General features: G+C 40.5%; 1 protein-coding gene across 1 annotated transcript in view; it reads right to left on the reverse strand.

Annotated features, from left to right (window-relative positions):
- Positions 1–15572, reverse strand: part of cdh22 (cadherin 22) — a gene marked incomplete at both ends in the record, with an annotated part of 66944 nt that overhangs the window by 35458 nt on the left and 15914 nt on the right. The window contains 2 exons of the mRNA XM_083893057.1: positions 997–1164; positions 5181–5300. Coding sequence (XP_083749183.1) covers positions 997–1164; positions 5181–5300 — 288 coding nt within the window. The remainder of the gene's footprint in view (positions 1–996; positions 1165–5180; positions 5301–15572) is intronic.

Consider the following 15572-nt stretch of genomic DNA (forward strand, 5'->3'; position numbering starts at 1 on the left):
ATTATCGTATTAATAGAGACAGATTTGTCATCTTTTGCTTTTAGTCTTTTCTTGTAACCTATTTGTAACCGACCGTATCATGTTTGTTCATTAGTCGTACATCAGTGGTAAATCATCATATAGTGATAATCTATAAGTAGTAAACAACAACGCGAAGAAGAATGTACTAAATTAAAGGGTGTGTATGAAGTGACTGACAGCAAACAGGGTGTCTGCCACTCATTTTGAACAAAATTAAAAGAGGCAAAGTAAGAAGAAACTGTAAAATGTTATTGCTCGTCAGAGGGGAGTGGGGGGGACAAGTCTCTACATACACAGTGTGCCTTTTGCATCTTATTCATGAATCTGCCTTTCCGAACTATAATCTGTTCTCCATAGCATTCAGCGGAGATGCTGTAATCCTTCAGGGTTTATCCCTCTGACTGGGTAAATATGATTTACGGAGATGAAAAAGGGATTTATACATAAATAAGAAAAAGGTGTGTGAAAACATATCACATAAAATCAACCGCATTGACAGATGGTGTTCCGCCAATAAAAAGCAATACTCCCAAGAAGTAAATGCGGAAAAAACATCTACGAACATGGGGAAATTTACTTTCGACAGAAAACTGATAATAGGTTACACTCACTCATTTTGAAAAGCCGTTTAGACCCAAAACCACCTGAACATGACAATTATATACAATTACAATGATTATATTCTGCATATGTGCAATGTGTACTGTATAATGATTAAATGTGCAGTGGGAAGAATCAATTTTCTACATCTGACTAGGACCATAAATTTAAAGTTCCTCATCGATGTCAGCAGGCTGCAGGTCGTTGTATGCATTTTGTCAAATTCCTATGTCTTATCTTCAGTTCTCGCATTCTCATTTACACTCAGTCATTTCCCAGCTCTTACGTCTCCCCCATGCATCGTGCCCCCCGTCGCGAATCCCCATTTTTCTCGCTTACTGTCTAAAGAAAGCAAAATGTGCAGGAGACACTCACTCTGTGGGAAGCGCGGCGGGTTGTCATTAACATCTGTGATCACTATGGTCACCGTGGTGGAGCCGGAGAGACCGCCCATTTGTCCTGCCATGTCTGTTGCCTTGACGACCAACTCGTAACGATCCTGCGTCTCGCGGTCCAAATCTGCCACCGCTGTCATGATGATCCCTAATGATTGAGGGATGAAGGCGAGAGACAGAGAGGGTGAGGAGAGGTGAGTGGAACTTGTAAGTGGGGCCAATGAAAAGGTTGCATACAGTAACTACATTTCCCCAGTCAGTTTGAATATCAACTTCCGCTAAGCGCTGTATTATGGAGGCACAAGTGCAGCACATTCAATTTCACCCCCACAGACATGCTGGATGGAAGAGATTGTGTCACATTACGCCTCAGCCTATACACCATTTTATGGCTCGACTGTATTAAAATGAATAATATATAGGAGCAGAATGAAGGCATGCCTGGGCCACCCTGAACAGCATTACAACTCTTCCATGCTGGATGAAACTGTGCTCAAAGTGGATGTCCAAAGAGAAAACGAGCGACACGGAGAAAAAGCTATAACGTTGATGTGAGAGAGAAAGCGCCCACAGAGAGGCAATAGAAATGTAATAACTCAATTTATGTTGCATTTTAACAAAGTCAATCGTCAACACATGGGTACATCAGTTTTTTATAAGAAATTACATGGATGTTTTTAATTTATTTTCAGCTACATTTCAGCAGAAACAACTTGTATGTATACACCTAAAAGTGACAACCTGACCAAGGGGTAGAAATGTATGTCTGTAAAGTTTTTTTGCTTAAAGAGTCGTTACCCTAGTCTCTCTTTCTATTCTATGCCTCCATCTCTCACTTACAGAAGGTCTATCTTGGTTTAAAAAGACATCCCCCTTATTGGCTCAGTGGCAAAGGCATCAGTAGCCGGCTGGTTTGTTGTGCAGTCGTAATATAATTCCACTTTACCCCCTTGGGACTTTCCACATCAGAATCTATTGATGCATTTCCTGGGCTTGTTGGCTGTCTCATTCCCAAAGGTTTGCACTGTGCTGGGTACACAACTCACTGATTCCAGTCACATTTAGCCCTGAGCACTTTCCTATGAGTATCCAAAATACAGTATATGTGGCAGTAAAGTTACAGAGCAAGGCAGATAACATGCTCGTCGTCTTTCATCCACCAAAGACCAGAGGGGATGCATCTAATTTGGATCTGTCAGAAATAAAGTGGCATTCTGAAGCGAGTATGCAGCACCATTGCACACCATCATCGTGTTGGAGGCTGTATGTATAGCATTTATAATTGCATGTAGCATCAATTAGAATGGTCGCCTCTGGAGAGGGAGGTTGGTGGATTACACCCTAGCTGTGTCAGTCCAAAGATACGAAGAATGCTTCTCTACAGCCTCTCTGCGTACCAGTTAGGGAGCTATAGGGACAGGTCGCCTTCATGCCACTAAGAATGTTCAGATATCCTCGTTTTTGATGGTGGTGGCCTGCTGGATCAGAGCAGCTGAGTTTGACAACAGCTCAATGTTGTTGCCCTCAAGCACCAACTCTTCCTTCTGGGCAGGTGAGATTGAACAGATAAATAAATAAATAAATTCTCCTCATCACTGCATACTATGGAAACGGGCTGGATACTCATCCATGCTCCGTATAACCTAGTCAATCTGTTAAATTGCCTAGCTTCTTCAATATTAAAGCTCCCATAGACGGGAAGTTCCAATCAACGCTGTTTTTTGGCGTGTATATGCACCATTACCTCATTTATGAAGCACCTAAAGTTTCGAAACAAACAGTTCAGCCACTGCTGAGAACGCTGGGTTTTATTGTATTCTCTGGCTCTGGAAGCCGTCTGAAAAAGCCTGGAATCGTTACGTAAAGATCCCGTCTCCTGAACAGCAGATCCTCCTGCTTCGGTCACTAGTCCGTGCACATTCGGTTTTGTACATAGAACCACAGAAGAAGAATAACGTCCGTTGTGGAGGTGTTTTACTTGCGACAGTGTCTTCTGACTCCGGGTCAAAGACGTAAAAGGGACTGTGGTGGGGAGTCGTGACGAAGCCATTTTTAAACATTGTTAAAACAATGTTTTGATAATGAGTAGCATTGCATCCACTGTTCCAGAAGGGGGAGCTGGGCTTCTGAGAGCTGATGTGCTAATTACGCCACTTCCAGGTACCTGGCCAATCACAAGACAGTTGGGATATCTCTCGTTGGCTGGCCAATCACAACACAGTTCTGTCTTCTGGGGGTGAGAGTTCAGTCTGAAACAGTGCGGCTGACAATAGCTTCAGTGAGGAGAGATTTTGATCAGCTCATTTGCAGCAACTAGGAGGTTTTTGACCATAAAAACAAGTTAATGTACATAAGTAGACCTCCATAACTCACATAGATGTGCGATAGGACCACTCCATGGTCGCTTTTAACAAATTAACCAAAGTATAGAACTGTGAAACAGTGCTTCACTATGATAACGCATTGCATTATTCACATGTTTTCTCTTACGATCTGGCAAGGCAACGTGGAATCTATCTGTTCACTTACGAGTTGTCCGTTAAATTGGACCTTCATGGCTACTGAAAGATTTAAAAGCCGTGAAAGTAGTTTTGGCAGGTTATGTTGTGTTAGCTGGCTTTTTGCTTGCCAGAAGGGTAATTTCCCCTGTCAATGTGCACACTGTCAGCAACCAGTGTATGCAAATTTTGGGGGGAACTTTCCATTGTAATCTGACACTGCAGAGGAATTCGTAGCATGTAGGGCAGACATCTCAGGTGTGGGGGGAAAAAAATAAACTATTTCACATATTTTTCTTCTACCCCTTCAACATTTGCATTGATATAGAGCCTATTGTTATTATTATTGTATTAATTGCTCCTGCAGCCATTAAAACATAAACATAAACTGGTTTTGGAGGGAGGTAGATGAGGTAGCTACTGTAGGTGGCTTGGTGTTATCACAGATCACAAATCCAATCTGAGCTTCATACAGTATAAACACAGCCAAGCGATATCTCATACCTCTGTAAAATGACATGTCAGGGACATTGTTAACAATTTTCTTAAAAAAAATAAAATAAAGAATGAAGTAACCAAATGACAACATAATTGGAAACGGAACCCAAAGCTAATGGACTGCATTTAAAATGTGATTAAATTGCTATTGTATGACTTGCTTGAAGGTGGCATATAAATAAATGAATGAATAAATATCCTTATGTAGACTGTGTGTTTCACTCTTTTCACAAAAATGACCCCATTGACTCAGATACTCAAAAACACCCAGAGTCAATTCCAGGATGATGAAAGCAACAACAAAAAAACAAAAACAAAAAACCACTGACTTGCTTTTCAGTTTGTTGTCATGGTGAGTGTGAGTGATATTAATGAGGCAGAATTCACAGCTGCACCATCTTCTCTACATTCTGACCTCCATGACTTGCACCTATTAGGCGAGCCTGTCCGCCTACAAAATGGAGAGCGGGTGCAGGTAGAATTGGGGTCGTGAGACAGAAGCTGGAATGAACCATCCAGTCTCCTGGCTAGTCCCACCTCGGCAGAGCCATTTATCATCCAGGCACCAAGGCCGACCAAATCAAAGCGGTGGACACCAAAAAAGGAATCATTAAAACTTTAGTGCTTTTCCCTTGGGGGGGCATTTGAAGGCAACACTGATGCTAAGCTACACCTGAAAGACTGTGGGTCGAGTCATATCGCTTGTGTAAGCTCCAGCCCAAGAGGGAATGGGTAATTTTCAATGGGCAAAAGAGAGGCATTCTTCATAGTGTAAATCTGGACCTGGTGGAATAATAACCCTAAGAATTAGTGAGGGAAAACAATGGCTCAGTGCCTCAAGATACAATAACACATTTCTTTGTGTTTGGCATCATTAGCTATGCTTATGCCTTTTGTCCGTTCTCCAATAAAGGTCAAGCTAAATATAGTGTTGGGCCAAGCAATGAATGCCTTATGGTATGTACTGTACTTGCTGAAGAGCAACTAGTTGTTATTGGCTCAATACATGTATTTAATTTTGCTGCTATTTAGCAATTCTTTCAAGTTTTGGTCGCCAAACTTTCATCGATCTGAGCGTTAGGTCTGTGGAGAATCTTGTGAGGGGGGAAAAAAAACAGTGAGTGCATTGAGTGCTGAATGTGTAAGACGATGATTGTACTCCTCTTACCAGTTTGTTTATCAACAGTGAAAAACCTTTCGCCATCCAGTACGCTGTACACCACTCTGGCACTGCTGCCGTACGTAGGGTCATCGGCATCCGAGGCAGTAACCTTCATAACAGACGCTCCTGTTTGAAAGAGACAATAAAATAGTCAAAAAAAAATAAGGATAGAAGAAGAATAAAAACATTTGAGCCAAAGGTCACCAGGGAAACATGAAAAGCACTGGAATCTTAAAATGTTAGCGTTCAGTCCGACTGAAAGAAGAAAGGTTTGTATTTATTTTATTAGCAAGGACGGATGTGTTAATGTACATGATTTCTTTCTACCAGTGGACCATTGTGAGTTTTAAATCTTGAGGATATCTTTTAAAAAAAAAAACTATGAAGTTTCATCAAGTTTCAAGTAAAAATACTAACTTACAGTCATTGGGTATTATTTGACATTTATTCCTAGTAAAATGGGCTACGTGTTTCCTGTACCATTCATCTGAAACAACACTTTTACTGTTTTATGTGGAGGGTGGATCAGGTGGAGTGAAAGTTACTTTCTTTCTCAAAATTTGAGAAGGACTAAACTTAACATATAAGCCAGGCTGAAATAGAAACTTTTGTAAAAAAAACAAACAAAAAAAAAAAAACCTGCCACTTTCCATAAACCTGGAAACAGAGCTGTTAGAGAGCAAATTCTAATTCTACAACACAAACCACAGGTTTATCCTGCAGCACGTTGACTGTAACCATGGCGATGAAGTGATACCGTCGTCACTCTCGTAATAATCAATCATTTTAATATACCCACAATTAGCCACATTAACTGGTCAGCTAATCAAGCAAATAATCCAATGTGCAAGCCCATTTCTAGTTTATATCAGGGATTCACTACTATAGTGCTTGCATCTGTAAACACAAGTCTGTTCAGGTTACAGCAATGAGGATACCACTGTGTCATACATCTGTACATTTCAAACTAGGGGTGGGGGAAAAAAATCGATAGACATAGGACTTGCGATTCTAATCATCAACAATTCTGAATCGATTCATAAACTTAAAAAAAAGTGTTTTTATTTTTTCCCCCTAAAGTTTATATTTTAAAAAAACACACAAAACACCAGTTTGTGTTATTTGTGTACAGTTTAGTTTTAGCCTAAGCTTTCATTTATGCAAGTTTTTTGTACAGTAAAAATCATGTTTTTGCTCTGCCATTTATTATATTTTCCTTTTACAGGCACAGAAATTGTGCTCTGAGATGAAAGGCAACGCACAATCGTAAGGTGGCACGTGTCAAGTAAAAGCTAAAAAAACAAAAATCTTCAAAACAATGAACCTTGATTACTAACATTTAGGCAGAGAAAGAAGTCACTTCCACATGAAACCTTTAAAGTAGGTTTTGTGGAGCGACGGTATTCAAGTCAGTATTCCCTACTTTGTGTATCGTGCATCTCTTAAATTTAGTCACACAGTTTAGTTTAAGCTTTGCCTAAAGACTATGAAACTGTAAAGGTCTTAATATTTAGGGGGGGGGAACTGCTCACTTTCAGGTAAGCACACTTCTTTCTATAAATACTTACACTTATGGGCAAAAGAAGATTAAAAAGGGAGACGTTCCTCGGTGCCATAGGTCGTCAAGGACAAGGAGTCAGTCTTTGTCTCTGTCCCTCCAGCCAATGCTACGGCTAATTAGTGACAGCTGGTGTTGTCCACCAAAGGTCACTGCTGCAGCCTTTCTCAGAGCCCTGTCATGCTACTGTCCAGCCACATAATGGCTGTATGCTAATGATGCTAATTAGTGGAAAGTGTCAGAGCACTGTTTGTTTCCTGTCATCCAACAGAGCTCCTAAGGGGGAAACGAGGGAGAGGCCAGTGGATTATCATTAAAGTCACCCGGCCATTAAATCAGACAGCTTAGATCACTACCCCCGCCGCTGTCACCTTATAGCATTCCTTTGTTTACTATGAAGGCAGCTAGGAGCTGTTTACATGCTAACACACACACTGCATGCCTTTAGCTTAATGATGCAGTACTCCTACCTGGTCTATGATATGACTGAAACAAATGAGGGTTTTTCTAATCTGCAGCCACTCTGAGCAACCTGGCAATGTGACAAATTAGCTAAATGGCAAATTATCCTGAGAAACAACCGGCGTTACACACAAAACGGATGGACCTGCTTTTCTCAAACATCAACAATCTGGCACTCTCGACAACCTTGTGAGGTTCTCGCTAAATCCTGATATATTGCAGCTCCCATTGGATTCAAAGCACTACATGTTAACTAGGATGGAATTAGCTTTTAATGTATATACAGAAGGGGTGTAACAAAAATGATGCAAAACATGCATATGTATAAATAAATACATATACTTCAATCTATGTACGTTTATATGCATAGTTTAATCGAGCTAAGGCTGTAGTCCAACTAAGACAACTTCAAGCCGTGGAGGAGAAAATCGATTATTGTCCATGTACAGCAGACTGATCATGCTGTGGTTCTGTATGTTTCGTACCTGCTGTATGTTAATCGTGATACAAATTATATATCGAGAATGGCTATTGAGGTTGCATTTCATGCGAAGAAAGCCATGAATGTCAAGTCTGACTCCAGTCCGACTCAGCGTACATTCAGGAGTAATCAGACTATGAATCATATTGTCCAGATATGTTAGTCTGACTTAGACAAGCTCAATTATAGTCGGACTAATGTGTTTACATTAAGAAAACAGAATTATTGTCTTAGTCTGACTAACATTGGACTTTTAGCATGCATGTAAACATCGTTCAATGTTATGAATCATTTTGATGAAGCTGATATGCAGTTTTTTTGTCTGTAGAGAAGTACTAGACACAATGACATGTATGTAGTTCGGTAATCATCATCTCCCTTTTTTATGTGTCATAAAATGGAAAATTTAAAAGGTTATTATCAGTGGCGTGCACAGGCATTTGGAAGGGCAGGGGGCGAACATTAAAAGGGCACCTACTGTGTGCCGGTGAGGCAGGGCCATTAGTATATAATTTGCCCACATTCTCACACACCTTTGTATCCCAATAAAGGGACATCCTTTACAGCACAGCATCTCACTGAATATAATTTCCTCTAAGGACACCATTTGGAACACCAATTTGGGGCAGTCAGGAACTTCATAACGGCACCCTTTTTGATTGGAAGGGCACCCATAGGATACGAAGTTGCAAGGTCACCTTATAGGGTACTGCATCACTTCTCAACTAGAAAGACACTCCTTTAGAGACAACAATTTGTATTTATAATTTATATTTTGCTTTAGAGGCCATTAATGGCCAGGGCAAGGCCACTAGGGCTAGGCCACTAGGGGTAGGCCACTAGGGGTAGGCCACTAGGGCACTCCAGACTAGTGCGTTTTTGTTCCCCCTTTTCATTTGATTTATTGTTCCCCCCGCAGCCATTTGATTTAATTTGATTGTATTGCATTAAATCTAATTGCATCAAACTATACCAAATCATTCCATAATAAAATTCCAATCGAAGCCCATTTATCGAGATACATATCAAATTGTCCTCTGAGATCAAGATGCACACTGCAACATGCAGGCATAAACTCGGCCAAATATGCAGAACTACACTCCAGCTTAATCGTTAGAGGATCAAGACATGCAACAATGTCTCCCTTATTGCATTAAAAATTTAATAATGTATACACGACAGACTATGCATTTTTATTGAGGTTTGTTAAATCTGGTCGGCTCCACTGCTGTGGGTCCAATGAAGCCATTTTCATCCAAGGGATTACGCTCTTATCTTAATTTTCCCCAGGTAACAATCAGTTACTCAGCTGTTTTTTTGGGTACTGGCTGGCAGCAATGTCAGATGGCTTGGGAGAACTATATATATGCAAATGCTATTTTTTTTTTATTTTGTTTATATTAAAATGAGAAGTGAGGAGGTGAGTTTGCCACTTATGGTCTTATTAAGCTTAGGCTTGCATCTGTGTTTCCAGTGGGAGCAGTCATTTGTTACACTATCTGTCAGCGTGGTCGGTGTCTCAGTCAAGCAGATTCTGCTTTTGACGGACTTTTGTGACTTCAATTTAAATGATTTATGATATTGTTGACTTAATTGACATATTAACTGTAATAATACAAATACACGATTAAACATAAGGTGAGAAAAGAAGTATGATTAACTAAAATAAGTTGCAGATATTCATGAAAGAGAGTGTTATTATATACAATATATTATATTGTAAAATCTGAAGAGTCTCTCTCTCGTGATAGATTAACACTTGGGTAGATAATGTTTTGCTAGCACACAGTGTTCTTCACCTTGATCCATTAGTGACAAAACAATAACAACAATAGCCACAGAAAACATTTAAACCCAGGTGGAGAATGACTACGGGGCAACAGGGGTGATACATTTCTGACAATAACTTGTCAGAAATGTCACAAGTGCAACTGTCGAAAGTGGGAGCCGCTTCAAGCCGTAGCCAGGTTTTAACACTGGTTTGACTAATACATATTCAGTCATTTCACTTACTCATGCTTGCAGTGCCTCTGTTTTGAATAAAAAGAATGTATGCAGCCTGCAGATATTTGCATTGTTTTGTTTTGCTGTTTCCCCTATAGCACCATTCATGGGAGAAACTCTGTTTAGCAAATATTTCTCCCCAATGTCTTGTCGGACCACGATGGAGTCATCAGGGTTGCACCTTTTCATTGCTGTGCAGTGACGGGTTTGGCCTTGTTATTCGATGGTAATCATCCTGCAGAACACACTAACTGGCAAATGTATCGAATAGCTATAGTTCTATTCATAAGCTATTATAACTCAGTGCTGCTGTTTACTCAGCACTGAGGGCTAATTAATGAAATAAGCTGCCATGTATATTAATGATCATGATGACATTGTTCGCAATTGTAGGAATTATTGGGGATGGGGCCGATCCGATCCGGTATCGGGTTCCGATACAGACATAATTCACGGAATTAGCTGGCTGGCTGCAAAAAGCGCAACAGACCTCCCAAACGGAGGCGCGCCTCAATGAGACACCGGGTGATGATGCACGCGTCCGTTCGGGAAATCCACCCCACAGTTTACAGCCAGCCAGCTAGCGAGCTCCTCTGCAGCCGACGTAATTTCAGCCGTCACCGTTTTAAAACGCCTGCTCACTGAGGAGAACGTTAACTGTTATATGCCGGCTTTTGGCCGTTGTCACGTGAATTTGGCCGGCAAAAAAAACAGTCACCGACCAGAATATCAGTAAAGTCGCTGTAAAGTCGTACATATCATACGTTCCTGTATAAAGGAGTTTATTAAAGGAGTTTATTATGTAAAATCAACAATAATGATGATAATAATATTAAAGCAAACATAGCATCCATATCGGAATAGTATCGGTATCGGCAGATTACCCCATTGAAATATCGTTAGAACATGACAATAAACGAATCACCATTAAAATAGTAATGCAGGTTGTGTTTGTGCATGGTATTTCTGGTTTGTGCCCAATGTCCCATGAACTATAAATAACATTCAGATTAAAGCTAACTTTGGAACTAGCTCTGGTGAAATGAAATAAGAGGATGGAATTTTTTGGGGGGGCGGGGGGGGATGGTTGATGATGGCCATATACGTAGATTTATGTGTGAGTTTGGTTTAGTGGTATCAACACATTCTGTTGGAATGGCTTCTCACACCACTTCACCACTCTGGGAGAGATAGTTCAATTACTGTGAGGGAAGCTGGCGTAGTGTGCCACGTGTGAGACACTAGACTGACAGCTATTTAAGAGGCAGCCTCGTAAAAGAGATTTGTGCCTATCTCAGCTTGTGCCGTACTGGTGCGAGCTTTAGTGTAGGGGTCTAACAGCTCAACGCTGCAGCACAGAGCCCCTTTCCCTCTCCAAACCACCTTAATCTGCAGGACTGAGTGCTCCCAGCCCGCATTATGGATCATTTAGTAAAGCCATAAAAGCTGAGGTGTTTTCACATGAAAAGTAATTTCTCCACTACTTCCACTGTGATTCATTCCTCTCCCATCCACATAAATGCCCCGGGAGAGTGAGAGAGAGGAAGGTGGAGAAAGTGATGGAGGGAAAGGACGGCGGGAAAAAAAAGAATTATAAAGGAAGAAGAAAAAAAATTGCTATGTCATAAAAGCCAATGGTCTGCTTATATTGATCCTCTTCAAGATCTCCTATAAAGAATTTACAGATATTTTTAATCTTTCCTGACAAAGACTGTAAATCTAATCTTTGTTAGCCTCGCACTTTGTACTGCATCTTTTAATAGATTAGATGATTATTTTCTCTGTAGACAGCACTGTGTCAGTGTTACATGTTGACTTTAAATCTTTACTACTCATTAGACAAATTGTAATTAAAAGTGCTACCAAATATTATGAGAACTGTAGAACTTTGAGAACTTAAAGAAAAATGTGTAATTTAAGATTAAAGGAGACAAATTATACCCTATTTCTTTAAGTTAACCTAGTTCCCTGGTGTCCTAATGAACATGTCTGTGACATGCTTTGTTCAAAATACCTTAAGGATGAAGCACCACAGCAGTTCAATCACCCTGCCAAAACAGCCCTGTTCAGAACGCTCGGTTCTGAGTGCCTGTCTCTTTAAATGCAAAAGAGACACAGGAAACTATGTCAGCGTCACTGAGGCTCCGGCAGCTAACAGCAGTTAGCATTTGGAAAAGCCATAATTTGCCGACTCTAGCCGTCATATATGAAATGTATCCACTGGGCACGTAAATCCTCTGAGGCTGGACATTTGTGTAGAACTCTGTGCTGCACTGTGCAGTCAAGAATAGAACACTGTCTATCCTTCCGCTCTTCCGGATACTATTGCCCTGGCCTGCACTCTCACATGTTTTAGGGACAAAGCGGAGCTCCGTGAGACAACAATTCCAGGAATTTGCATAATGTGACGTCAAATTGCGTGTGGAAGTCAACATTGCATGTTTTATCTCCTGTACTTAGACTGAGGCGGACGACAAAAACATTAGTGAGTCATCTTTTTTCACACTTTGCCTACTCATAGGGCCTCCAGAGTCCCAAATATAAGTATTACAATTATTAAAAAATATTATTAATACAATATATTATTGCATAATATGTCCCCTTTAACACAACCAAGAGAACAAGAATACCTGTGGGCCAAGTATGAACATTATTGTAATGGACAGTGTAGACACGCTGCTCCGCTTGACTGTCATTATCCAAAAATAATAACAAAATCAGAGCCTGAATCAATTTCACAATTGTGACTTCATGGTGCTGCTCCTGTCATACAGATCTTGCACGCCTCTTCTTCACACACAGAATCAAACATTTTACCTCTTGCTCACTCTCTCTCCCCCTTCCCCTTCCCCCCCCCGACACTGATTCATATACATGACCACACACAGTTCCGCCAAAATCAATTATGTCAGGCACCGTGGTTGAGAGCATAATGGTGGATGTTACCGGTCACATACATAAAGGTGGTTGGCAGAGAATATTGATTGTAAGTTGCTCCTGCCTTGTTGCATTGCTCTCTCCTGTGATCTCGCTGCTCTAAATGTCTCATCTACTGATAGCATGACAGGCCCCAGCTGTCCTGATCATGACTCCACCAATTTGCAGCCCTCCTGGGTAACCTCTCTGGACCGAGGCAATAGGAAGGGTGATTATTACTTAAATCCCCTTGTGGAGTTCTCACATTACATACAAAAGGAAAGGGGGGGATTTATATTGAGTGCCAAGTGTGAGATTTGAAGATGAGATGGATATCAAAAGAATAGGAGAACAAAACCAAAATAAATAAAATGTGATGCTTGTTTTGGACAAAGGAACCCCTACCGAGCGTAAAGGTTTATTATGTGGCAATACAATTGAATTCCTAAGAAAAAAAAAAAAAAAAAACATATTTGCTCTGTGCAAGGATTGCCCAAGTGTCTACACGTCTCCCGTCAAAACATAAAAATGGTCAATAGATAACAGATTAATTACTGAGCGGGACGTTCTGTTAACTGCCTCATTTGTTGCATCATTGATTCTACTGCTACTCTGTGTCAGTAACCAAGGATGCAACATTTTGTGCCCGGTGTAACATCTACACACTTGATAGTGCAGTGACCTTCAAGAAAACACATTCCACAATGCCGCCTATGCTTCTCCGGGCTTTCAGTGCCTGTCATTGTGCGAACCTGAACTCACGTATTCTATAAAGCAACAAGAAATGTTTTGGAGGCACAAAAAAAAAAAAAATCTATTCTTACTCTACAGAAAACCCAGACTAATGCATTGATCGGCTTTTTATTTGCCAATAGAGAATATATCACAGTTGAGCAGACAATGCCAGCCACGTTCATAAATATACCAGTGGAAAGTTAAACAACAACATCATTTTATCACTTTTCATTTGTTCTCACACACACACACACACACTATATCTGCACTACACATATATATATCTATATTCACATATAGATATATATTATAAAGTGTAGAGCAATGCAAGAAAATCTCTGTCTTCGAGCTGTTGGCCTTTGTTTCTCATTTTCTGCAACCTTGCCTACTATGTGATTGTGTTTTTGAAGCAGAAAATAATAAATGCAAGTTTCAGGGAACTGTTGTGCAACTCTGAACTCTATTGTTTATGTTATGTTTATGTTAGTTCTACACAAACATCAGCTTGTGTTATTAAGGGACAGATGCTGAGGATAGCGGCTTAATGTTGCTGCACACTCGCCCTCTTTTTTTTTGTTATTTCTATTGGAGATCATGACTCAGACGTCGTGTTGTGCCACGTCTCTGCTCCTCTGACGTCCTGAGGTCCACGCTAATGTAAGCACATCAATTACAGGATGAACACCGAGGACACTTTTCACCCGTTTGGACCTCTGTCCTCTGTTTCTCTCTCCTGATTGCAATGCTTTTTTTGGTACTCCTTTATTGTATTTTCGCTAATTGCTGTGACAAAAAAAGTGGCAAGTAGTGGCATGGAGAAAAAATAATTTCATTGCAGAGATAAAGAGTGGGGTTTTTTTTTGTTCTTTTTTTGCCTGACAATAAAGCCTTTGAATCCTTGAATTTCCACCCGACTTGCTTGCTTGTCACTCGACTGCTCAGTCATAGGAAAGGAAGCCTGCCTCAACGACTAAATGGCTTTAAAGCCAACAAACTGTGCTACTTTGTCAGTCAGCTTGCATAAGGACAGAGGAAATGAGTGATGGATGTCTTAGTATGCATCTTGTAACACGGTGTAATACTGATTTCAAATTGGAAAAGGCCTGTCTTTATTACTTCAATATTAGCTGGGCGTGCTGAGCATAAACATTAGCTTGGGGTGCAACTGTGCCACAACCAATAATGTCTCCAGCAAGTCTGTGTGCGCTAGGAATTGTGTCTGGAACCTCACTCTATCCAGTTTTAAGTGTAGAAGATGCCATACTAGTTTGACATTCCTTTAGCCTGTGGGTTTTTAAGCCTTTTGATGCCTGACTCAAAGCCACATGAATATTTTAACACTGACTATAGTTGGGGGGGGGGGGGGGGGACCAAAGGGGAAAAAAAAAAAAGATGGATCGAGTTGAAATATTGATGACGATGTTTTCCAAAACATATACATTAGGAAAACATGCCGTCATGTGCGAGTCATCTCGCATTAACAAATAAACAAAGTGTAAAAGCAGTCTCAGGGAGAAAATCCACTGCTGAAATCCTTGCTAACATCTATTAAAAGCCCTGCCTGCATGAGGGAGTGCAAAACACAATTTATTTATTTTTTTGTTTACCATTATTGCAGTGCTGGTTGTTGTTGTTCTCTGGATACGTATATAGACACCAAAGCTTGAAATGCACTGATCCGTTTAGGATAAGATTATTTTGACAAATATTTTTACCACTTTCATGCTGTCCATGGAGTGATGACTGATAACAGCAAATAAATAAATTTTATGTCTCTGAACTATGTTTCTTCCTGTTCAGACTTAAAGGGGACATATTATGCAAAATCAACGTTTTAATCATTTTAATACTTGAGACTCTGGAGGCCCTATGAGTAGGCAAAGTGTGAGAGAAAAAAATGACTCAGTCATGTTTTTGTGGTCGGCCTGAGTCTAAGTACAGGAGATAAAACATGGGTTGACTTCCGCGCAATCTGACATCACATTGTGCAAATTCCTGGAATTGCTGTCTCGCGGAGCTCCGCTTTGTCCCTAAAAAATGTGCTAGCAATAGTTTTGCGGAAGAGCAGAAGTCCACAAAGTGTTCTATTCTTGGCTGCACAGTGCAGCACAGAGTTCTACACAAACTTCCAGCGTCAGAGGATTTACATGTCCAGTGGATACATTTTATATAAGATGGTAATGTGTCCGCTAGGGTCTGCAAATGATGGCTTTTCCAAATGCTAACTGCTGTTAGCTTCCAG

This window comes from Microchirus variegatus (assembly GCF_963457635.1).
Source record: "Microchirus variegatus genome assembly, chromosome: 7".
Classification (NCBI taxonomy): Eukaryota; Metazoa; Chordata; class Actinopteri; order Pleuronectiformes; family Soleidae; genus Microchirus; species Microchirus variegatus.